The sequence below is a fragment of the Pleuronectes platessa genome, chromosome 4 (assembly GCF_947347685.1).
Source record: "Pleuronectes platessa chromosome 4, fPlePla1.1, whole genome shotgun sequence".
In the NCBI taxonomy this organism is placed as follows: domain Eukaryota; kingdom Metazoa; phylum Chordata; class Actinopteri; order Pleuronectiformes; family Pleuronectidae; genus Pleuronectes; species Pleuronectes platessa.
The window spans coordinates 10,027,595-10,038,119 of record NC_070629.1 but is presented as its reverse complement, the minus strand read 5'-3'; the positions used below and the strand labels follow the sequence as shown (position 1 = coordinate 10,038,119).

Here is a 10,525-nt window from a genome sequence, read left to right as displayed (position 1 = left end):
TATTTACTGCCAGGCTTTGTAGCCTCAGCATGGACAGCATTAAAGCGCTGAGGCAACAAGAACAATGCATACATAAAATCAGTAGGGTCATTGTTACTTCATGGGTTCAAAAATAAACTTTCTCCAGAGCCAAGGAAAAATGGATTCCATACACAGCATCAGCATCCTTCACTGTATGGGATCTCCAATGGTACGTTCCCTTTCTCCACATCTGTCGATGGATGAAGACACATGTTGATGTGCCAATTATCACCAATAATAAAAAATACATATAGGCTGACTCATGTAGGAAGACAGCAGTGATGGTATTTATAGAGTGCATGTTTTGTGGACACAGAATTGTTTTTGTTGCAGCTGTTGAATCATCAAAGAAGACAATAGTAGTTATTCTTAGATTACTGCCTTGTATCCAGAGTGGAGCCTTCTGTGTGTTTGAGAGAGAGAGCGAAACACAACGTGTCATCATCGGAGCACCAGAACATTACTGCATTTGGACAGACATTTCATGTAGTATAGAGATTCTTAACTCATCGTAATAAGAGCAATACAGAGGAAAATGTGACTCATTATCCACCACTAAATTCACACTATTCACACAACTTGTCGTCCTCAGGGATGTTTTGAAATCAACCATTGTCGAGGGCCAGAGGAAGGATTTCTGTTCTCAGCTGCATGTCACTAAAAATGTGTATAAATGTGTGTTTTTGTCAAAAGTCAGGCTTGTGTGTGGGCTGATGAGCTGCAGGGAATTCTATAGGTGTAGCTGATGGAGTCCCATGAGCCCTCACCTGACAAAGTGAGAATTAGCTTGACATCATATAAAATTAAATCATGAAACCCCAAAGTTTGTGTTGTAGAAGAGTTTTAGAAACATGGTAACATTTCAGTTATGTTGCAGTGTAATGCAGCCGACTGGTGTTTTTCATAGTAGTCTACTTGTACAATCACAAAAATAGCCTACATTATAAAAATATCATTCAGTTTTTCATGCCACATCCATATGGGACCACACAATATGCAATGGTAAGGGCTTGGAGAATTTGAACTGAGTTGAATTGTAAGGGTTCTTTCTCCTCCTGCACTAGATCCTATCTCCATAAACATTAAAGGTTTTTAGTCAGTTGGTTATTATTGGAATTTTGATTATCAATTCAGATTATACAGAGAATCTTCTTTGAGTTGTGTGGTGCATTGTTTTACAGCAAGTACGTGTTGACAGTTTATTTTGTTATGTTTGTGATGTTGCTGTTTGGTTGTTTTTTTTGCCAGGGATGAGGGGTCAGATCAGCCGGTCCTGATCAGGTCTCGGAGAAAGGAGGGGCTGAGCAGACTCAAGGTGACACACTCCAGGAGTTGCATTTATCTTCTGTATTTTTGCAGATAGATTGAATTGTGTTGTCAGCAGAACCCCAGAGTCCTTATTTGGTCTTGTGATCATAGTGTTGATTGTGGTTTCTCTACTTGTCATTCTGTAAAGCTCACCCTATACTTACCAGGGCATGCAGGTTCCAGGCAGGTGAGGATGTGGAGGTAAATGTCAGTTGGTAGTGAAGGGGGGGAGAGGACTTGGCAGCTTGCTGGGAGGCTGCAGATTTGTCTAGTTTTGTTTAGCTGTTTCCCCCCAGTATGATTTGGTTTTTTCTCTCTGTTGTATACCTTTAGTTGATAACCATTTTTGTTCACCTAGTCCTTCCTGAGGATCTGCATCTTCTGTTTTCCCTTTTTCAAGTTTTCAGTACCAAATGACTCTCAATTCATTCAAATGCAGGTGAGTAAGTGAAGACGGAATCACATCAGCCTCTAAAATCCTTAAGTATGTGCTGTAGATTTTGAAACACATGGAGATGTTTCTATAAATGTTACACCTAATTGCTGCAGATGGGAAGGTGGTCACTGGTGTTGCTCTTATTTTGTCCACCAGGAGGAAAACAATGACACACAGACACACAGCCTATTCATTTCCATCCCACATCTTGTCAGTAAAAAATACACAGTTACATTAGGCCAGTTTAGAGTTTGAGTGGATTATAATTCTACAGTTTGCTGACAAACAAATGTGCGTTAGCATCAGGGATTGGATATTATTGTAGTATTGATTTCCATCATTCTTGCAGAATGTGTCCTGAGAGAATCTGTATTTGTTTCTGCTTTAGATTACAGCTCATGTATAAGTTGGGCTCAAGTCCGTCTCCTGCAGCGTTTATCGAAATGAACGCTGCATGGGAAAGTTGGCCGACCACTGGCAGACTACACCTTACTACCGTCTCCACCCACGTCACAGAGACGAGCATCCACATCAATGAAAAGGTGACGCGCTCTGCAGCTACGTGTGTGCTCCGCTGTGTGTGCGCGCTCCTGCTGCGCTGCTGCCGCACAGCAACCAGGTGGAGAGATGAAGCCCATCTCCATCACGGGCCGAAGATGGAGAGAAGACGGCGAATGATGGAGGATCACCCCAGCGAGACGGAATAGAGCAGACCCGCAGCTATGAGCTCCTCCTTCCCCAAATCTGAATCCACGACCTCCTTGTTGAAATCGTCGGCGGCGGCGAGGAGACCGACACACCTCCCTCATGAGCGCACAGCAGAGAGCCGGAGAAGTCAACACCCGCAGCATCAGCATCAGCATCACCACCGTCCCGCCGCCGCGCTCCGGAGCACCGGCAGCAAAGCCGAGGAGTCCTTCTGGTCGGCCGAGTGCGACGTCAGCGCCCGGAGACCCCTGTGCCACCCCTCCCTCGTCGGCAGCCGGGACAGTAGTGATCACGCAGCCACTCGGGACAAGTGCAAGTCTCATGCCCCGACCCACGGCCAAGTTCCCGACCCGCCGAACAGCGGCGAGGCGGGCCGAGGTGTGAGGGAGCGCTGCAGGTCCTCCAAACCCACACACCGGCACCACCACCGCAGGAAGCACACCCAGGAAGACCGTCCCCCGGCGGCAGGGGCACCCGAGCCCGAGCATGCCCATCGCTGCCCCACTCATAGCAGCCCGGTCCCCAGGGTGCCCTCGCTGTCGGACAGCAACGACGACAGGGCGCCTCTCTGTGAGCCGAGGGACCGTCGGCGAGCCGGTTCGGCCAACAGTGCAGGAGGCCAGGTCCCCAGTCCCTCCCCGTCCTCGTGCTCCCTGGTCCCGCTGTCCAGCAGTTCATCCCGTCGCTCCCGGAGGTCCAGTGCCGCTTCTTCTGCATCCGATGTCCATTTACGCACGGTCCTCAATTCACTCTTTGGCCAGGTAACGGATAAAGAAACATGAATGTACACTTGCACCACTAGATGTGGTCTGGATCAAGTCATCCTTCACAGGTTCTGTTCATTTCAAGAGTTTTAAGTGCAGCTCCTGGGAGTTGTGTGGCCCCTGACAAGCTGTGTTGGTGACACCCCAAACCCGAAATCTAATTCATGCAAGAGCCTATGGGTTTAATGAGACGGGTTACCACAGAGAAAATAAGGTTTTGTTAACCGACGCGAATGGACGACAGCAGTGTCTTCAGTAAGGCATCAGATCCAGGCTTCCCCTGCAGAAGCCCCCCGCTAAAAATAGAATGCTTTGCTACTGTAATTTCTACTGGATTCAATGACGTTTCCAATCAATACACGCCATTGTGCTTTGGGATGCAGTCTGCAAAAAAACTGTCCTCACTGTATAGATTGATTATATAGACAGGGGAAAAGCGTCCTCTATACACATTCATTTCTTATATAATTTGTAAATACAGCGCTACCTCCTACAGACCTCAGCCAGTCAGCCGTTCCCTCTTGAAGTGGATGTGATGGGGGCATTTTAAAATGCTCAATATCAGAGAGGTGCAGATGTTTGATGTGCTAATGTTTATTTTGTGAAAAAACAGAGAGAGGTATATTAATTTCCTGCATCATCATCACTGCAGTAATTGATGTGTTGTGTTGGGAGGAAATCACTTTGATGCTCCCATTGGTGATGGAGGGATCTATTCTGAGCCTGCCGTCTATTTTTACATAGAAAATAGGTTCCACTTAATATGCTTGGGTTGGTATCAGTGATGTGGATTTGCACAATTTTTGCTCGCAGAGCTCAGGTCTGCAACCAATTTCAGTTTTACATCACAAATCCTCACAAAGCTTCACCATGTCGCATTGTGTGTGGTGTTTTGATTTTAGGTGGATCCTTAATGAGGAGGTTATTTACAGATTTGAGAATTAGGAATCTCTCAGCTATAGTACACTTGGGGCATCTTTTGTGGCTCCGGGAAGAAAATCCTCAAGCACTTGTAGAATGAAAGCCTCCTCTACAAATATCCCATGAGTCAGTGTGCGAGCAGCTCTGCGAAAACATTAGTGTGACCTGTAAAAGGTCTTTGATGAGACAGCTAGATGGGGAGGAGGTCAATGACGGGCAGGAATGTAACGCCGGGTTTTAGAGATATATACACACTCTGCTCTGCCTTTGGCATTTTGTCTAAACAATGCATTCAGAGTAAACAGGATTTTCACTGCTCTGGCTGCAAGTTGTGGTTTCACTTGCCAAATGTGAACAGATGGTGATCGACTACCTTGAATCCAATTTAGATTTCTGCATATGTGCAAACACACACAGATTAAAAAAATCAAATGATTAATCAAACGTCAGTAGCTGCATTGCTGCCTCTCCCAGTCTTCATGGAGGTGCCGCGAGGCTGCTGTAGGTCAGGCTGACCTTGTCTTTGACTGCAGAGGGCACAGGATGATGTGTGTGGCGCGGGGGAGTGAGGCGAGAATACAAAGGCATTTGCAGACAATTTGAGAACGACACAGGGATTCAAAATGCAATCTCCATGCAATCATCCGTTATCTTTGCACTTATCCTTTGAGGGTTGCAGGCGGCGGGCCAATCCCAGCTGACATTGGACAAGATGCACCGTGAACAGGTTGCCAGTTTATCACATGTACAGCCAACATACAGAGACGAACTACCATTCACACTCAACCCTGCAGGGTTTTCAATAATCTCGCGTGTCTTTTGAAAGAACCCAATCGAGCTAGGTTTCAAATCAAGAACCTCCTTGCTGTGACGCAGCAGTGCATGGCAGCCAAATGCAACCTCAAGGTCGCAAATTGACAAACGAGTCTGGTACGTGAGAGTGCAGGTGAGGAGCTGAAAGTAGGTCCTTCCAGAGTATTCTTGTAAACCTGCCTGCTACAGATTTTCATACAGCACAAACACAGCAAATACCTGGTAGTATGTGTGTATGTATGTGTGTTACACTGGGGTAAAGGTTACTGGTGCAGTTTTGTGCATATATCCCAGTTGGAAAGATGACAGCGGCTGTGGCTGGGGGGTAGAGCGGTAGTTGGCGGTTCTATCCCAGTCTTTCCCATCTGCATGCCGAACTGATCTAGAAAAGCGCCATTTACCGTTTATCACATCGCTCTTGTTTATCCTGATGTGCGGTGTCTGTGTGTGATGCCGTGTTGAATTGTCTGTGTTGTTCACATATCGGCTACAACAGTTTGGTCAGTGTGACAGTTGGGTGAAATATCCCACAGACGCTCAACCTCTTTTCCTTTCATAGGCATACTTCATGCTTCACTTCCCTCTCTCATTGACTTTCTCACTCTCACTCTCACTTCGTCTCCCCCTCTCTCTCTCTTTGAGTGTCACTGGCCACAATTTGCTTATACTTCCAGACAGACAGCGAGGTGCAGCGAAGTTCACAGTTGTTTTGGTCTATCAGCTGTAGGTTAGCACCCCAGGCTTCATGGGTCTTGCTGAAACCAGAGTTTTTACTCCTCTCAGAGCCCAAACTGCAAATTTGACGGAGAAAAAGTCCTCATGGTCCTTTGCAGTGTCTCTTTTCTCTCTTGGTATGGGAAACTGCTTAGACTGGCCCCTGAGAACGGTAAGACTGTTTTCACTGTGATATGCTGATGTCACACCCTGTCTCTCTCACCTTGTTTGTTGGATTTTGTGACAGGTGCAATAAAACTTGACAGTGGTGTATCGTTTTTGGACGTTTTGTCCAAGTTTTGCATACTTGTGTGCTGCTATTTTCAGTCTCTGCTCAAGCTTGACTGGATGTTGCAGAGGTTCAGTCATCATACCGCCACATTGCTATAGAGGATTTAGAGTTTTTTTTGTCTGTGTGTGTGTGTTTTTAATGACATCCACACACAGAGCCTTTACAAAAATAGTTAAAAGCAGCATTTGTTTGCGTTGTGTTAAGTTTGTTTAAGTAATGTTTTTTCTTACACGTTACTTTATAATGACTTGACACTTGTTCTGCCACTTTGCTGCTTGTAAATGGCTTCCGTTGTATTTAGTTGACCTCATGTTAGATTAATGGCTTCAGATCTTTGTTGTGCAGCAGGCACTGTTTTTTCAAAAGAAGAAGAAAATGTGTCTTGATGTCTTCACAGAATCTAGTTTTACCCTGACACATGTAGCCAGCTCCAGGGTGCTTATGAGCTTGCTTTTATATGTATAAGTATGTTTACTGTTCCAGTGACAGTGGTTAGGTGTGAGTTGCCAGTTTTGCACGTCACATGTAAACAGTTGTGAACAATGAGTGGAAAGTTGGCAATGTACCGCTTTATTGATGTGTTTAAATTTCTGCCTGGTTTTTGTATTCCAAACATTGCTTCATATACAGTTACACAACACTCACACACTTTCCTGGATACCTAGTCTATCCCTAACCCTAACCATAACCTAGGAGGTTAAGTGTCCTCATAAGGAAGACAATTCCCCTTCATGTGACTGTGTAAACCTCACAACATGAATAATATCTGGACAACACACAGACACATTACAGAGAGAAACTAGTAGACGGTCACATGTCCTCCGCTCTCAGTTTGCAGCTTTATTCCATTCTGCTCTGAAGCCTCTACAGATCTCTAACTCTGTCTCCCCCTCTGGAAAGATGCTCCAGGACGCTGAGAGGAGACTCAGAGGGGTGCTGCCCTGTGAGGAGATGGGCCATGCAGGGTATCTCCGGCCTTATCAGGAGTCCATTGTTTCCATGACACAAAACTGCGTTCTCGTGAGCAACATACTGGGACAAACCTGTGTCTTCCTGAGTAATGGCGTGGCCAATTGCAGGCAGACTGTACGTAAGTCTGGACAAACCATCCTTTTTATATCTACTTCTTGTCTGGGTTGTTGCGGACCTATTTGCTATCACTGCAGTGCCCGTTCTTAAAAAGTCCTTGTCATTAGTAAGTCCTCTTCAAACATTTCTACAATATACTGTCACCTTTTATTGTTTGTGTGTTGGACGTGGCGTGCAGAGCTTTTTATAAACAATCTATGATCTAGAGTGAAGTTCATTCTACCTGGTTTATCGGCAGGGAAGATTTTAAAGCAAGTGTTAAAAAAAACAACAGGTGTGTGGTTTACACACCTACACACATCGTTTTACTGACGCACTTAAATGGTGTTAGTTTTTCATATATTGCATGTGTAACCTTTAAATTCATATATTTCAATGGTCTGTTAAGCAATCGACACAATCTTCAGACCATTGTTCACATCTTTTCAAAAAAAGTTCAGCTAGATACGAAGCAAACAACAAAACAAACTTCATGCTTTTACTTTAAAGACAAATTGCCAATTTCTATGAAAATTGCGATTTTGACCCATAATTTGACCCAGTTGTCAACCACTGCTGTAGTTTGTCAAAGGATGAAGAGGAGGACGTGTTGAGGTTGGTTCACATACTGACTGTTAGCATTGCCCCGCCCCTACTGACTGCCACAGAACGCTGGTCGCCTGTTTATTCAATTTATTAATATTGAAGAATCACAGTTCCAATTTGCACCAAGTTTGGCACTGCACCTCCCTGGGCCATTACCAATACACATGCCTAGTGTGATGTCGATAAGAAGAATGGTTTGCAAGATGTGCATTCCACACACAGACGTTTGTGTTTATTAGTAGGTCAATCATTTCTCACGACTTCCACTCTTGCTGCTTGTGACTGGCATCCTTCCATCCGCCAGGGTAGGGAACACACAGGTTTAGAAAATAACAGAGCATCAAAGTTCACAAGTGACTGCATATGTGTGTTTAGAACCTTGTGAACAGATGCCGTGCACATGAATGCAACAGCCTTCATTGATCAGTGGTTTCCAACATTTCTCAGTTTAAAGAGGTCAAACTGGTGCAGTGATGCTGATTCAGCAATGCTTTGCTCCACTGCTCACCTTTCACAGATATAACTTTATCTTTAATTGTATGGTGAGTGCATAAAATACTTAAGCTCACCTGCTGCTGGCTGTACTGTAGCTGAGTGGTATCAGTGGATTATCATATTGGCCAATGTGAAGACAGTAAAGTAGTGGAGGTTTTTGAATAGATATTTCAGTGGTCTGGATCTTGTCAGTGTAAATTTTGGTGGATACTGAACTGGCAGCGATGAATGAAGGGCTGATGGTGTTGCGCACACATGCATGCTGTACTGGCTGGTTATTCTGGATCTTCAGGTGCCTGCTCCTGTGGATTCTATCTCAGAGGTTCCGGTCAGACAGTCCTTTCAGGCTGACGTCAGCACCTCACTGTTGTGTTTAGACGTCTCACTGCTCCTGCTGTTAACCCCTGAGGGCTCTGGGATATGTCTGCCTCTCTCTCTGCCCTTTAAAGGTTGTGCTCATCTTAAGCAAGCACTGAAAAAATAGAAACGGACACATTCTTCTGTAAACTGTGAGGGTTATGGTTCCCAGTCATGCTTGATAGGAATTGGCCGATTTATACTGGGAGGTTATGTCATCGAGATGTGAGATAGTTCCAGTTAACATCTTTTATCGTTTAGCGTCCTCACGTTAAGTTCACAAAACGACTGAGGACTGTTATGGAGAAGGCTGCTGATTTAGGTTTGGGGATCACTCGAGTCGCAGCATTGTCAGGGGTATCTTTACATGATACTCATATATAAACTGTATGAGTGTGTTTTTTATGATGTGACTGCCTTCGTTTTTGTGCGGACCAATGATCAAATGTCATTTCATTACAGGACAGAGAGCTGCGGCCAGAGGAAATGGATGGTAGGTTTCCCCATTACTCGAGTTGAGCACTCAGACAAAATATATCGTAAAATCATTGCTCGACAGGTTTGTCAAAGCTTTTAGAACAAAAGCAGAGGGGAGACTAGTTTTAGGTATTTACATATTAGTTTACAGTTAATGCTCTGGTACATTTTCTGTAATTTCTAAACAGAGTTGCGCGATGCTTTCAAAGAGTTCGACAAGGACAAAGATGGTTTCATCAGCTGCAAAGACCTGGGAAACTGTATGAGAACCATGGGATACATGCCCACTGAGATGGAGCTGATTGAGCTGAGCCAACAAATCAACATGAACTGTAAGGACCCACCTATTTCGTGCATCTACGTGTCATGCATACAACTGTATCCTGTGTGTGTATTGTGGTCTGAAATTCTGTGCCGAAATCTTTTTTGTCAAGTGGGAGGTCATGTTGATTTTGAGGATTTCGTAGAATTGATGGGTCCAAAGCTCCTCGCTGAAACGGCTGACATGATTGGAATAAAGGAGCTGAAAGATGCATTCAGAGAGGTAAGAGGTCTACTTCCCATAGCTCTGGTCATGTTGATATTTAGTCATTTGCATCTTCATCATCAGTGTTGTTCCTCTGCTTTTTGTTCTCAGTTTGACACTAATGGAGATGGTGCCATAAGCACATCCGAGCTCCGAGATGCAATGAGAAAGCTGTTGGGTCAACAGGTAAGATCATAATGTCAAAATTCTAAATTAAGCAGGCATATGCTAAAATGTAGAATGGAAGGTAGATTGTATCCATTCCCATTCCAGACAAAAGCAAGATGTAAGTGGGTGTTAGTAGGTTTTCTGACCAGTGAAAACCGGACCTTTACATGAGTGTGGGGCTCCACTCTGCTTACTATTACTAAATTTTTTCCAGGTGGGTCTAAAGGAAGTAGAAGATATCCTGCGGGATGTTGACTTAAATGGTGACGGGCTTGTTGACTTTGAAGGTAAAACAGCGTCCGCAAACTACTTATTTATTCAAGGTATTCTAGGAAGTAAGGTTCGACTGCTGCATTATGTCATCCTCCCCCCCCCCCCTCTCTCTCTCCACAGAGTTTGTACGCATGATGTCTCGCTGAGATCGGACCTGAATTCGAAGCTGTGTCCTTGTCTGTACTTGACCGAGTACGACAGAGGACCATGCTGAGATCTTCTGAGCCGTCCCAATATAAATCAAACTGGAATCAAAACTCCTTGAATGTAACGGAGAAAAGCGTCACCTCTCACTTTCAATCAATAAGTGTTCTTCCTGAAAAGTCTCCGGTTCGTGTGAGGCGAAATTTGCCGTAGCCTAGCCGATGATTGTTCAACTTAGGTTTTTGCACTTTAATTCTCACTAAATAACTTCCTGTGTGGATAGAACGCTGGTGTCTCGTCTCCTCTTCTACGTGGATAATATAAGTGTTTTGCATAACGTCGCCTTATGTGTATATCACAGTCAAGATTAGAGAATGTATGCCTATAGAAAAGATTGAGAAGACGTTACGTTTCATTTTCACACAGTATGCGTT

General features: G+C 44.5%; 1 protein-coding gene across 5 annotated transcripts; it reads left to right on the top strand.

Moving 5' to 3' along the window:
• Positions 1–2,343: 2,343 nt before the first annotated feature.
• cabp1a (calcium binding protein 1a) lies at positions 2,344–10,097 on the top strand. 5 transcript variants are annotated; one of them, XM_053420940.1, is made up of 8 exons: positions 3,152–3,234; positions 6,878–7,063; positions 8,966–8,996; positions 9,169–9,312; positions 9,415–9,524; positions 9,618–9,692; positions 9,889–9,961; positions 10,068–10,097. In XM_053420940.1, the coding sequence occupies exons 2-8, from the start codon at positions 6,878–6,880 to the stop codon at positions 10,091–10,093; spliced, it is 645 nt and encodes a 214-aa protein (XP_053276915.1). In that variant the 5' UTR covers positions 3,152–3,234; the 3' UTR covers positions 10,094–10,097. The 5 variants fall into 5 exon arrangements, with proteins under 5 accessions (XP_053276912.1, XP_053276915.1, XP_053276914.1 ...); XM_053420939.1 differs by lacking the exon at positions 3,152–3,234 and adding an exon at positions 5,604–5,857 and having other exon boundaries at positions 6,887–7,063; XM_053420938.1 differs by lacking the exon at positions 3,152–3,234 and adding an exon at positions 5,604–5,857.
• Positions 10,098–10,525: the final 428 nt, after the last annotated feature.

Coding starts and splice junctions, on each gene's coding strand:
- cabp1a (XM_053420937.1), top strand. CDS start 2,488: ATGAGCTCCTCCTTCCCCAAATCTGAATCCACGACCTCCTTGTTGAAA. Junction 9,313..9,414: donor CCAACAAATCAACATGAACT/GTAAGGACCCAC, acceptor TTTTTTGTCAAG/TGGGAGGTCATGTTGATTTT. Junction 9,525..9,617: donor TGAAAGATGCATTCAGAGAG/GTAAGAGGTCTA, acceptor TTTTGTTCTCAG/TTTGACACTAATGGAGATGG.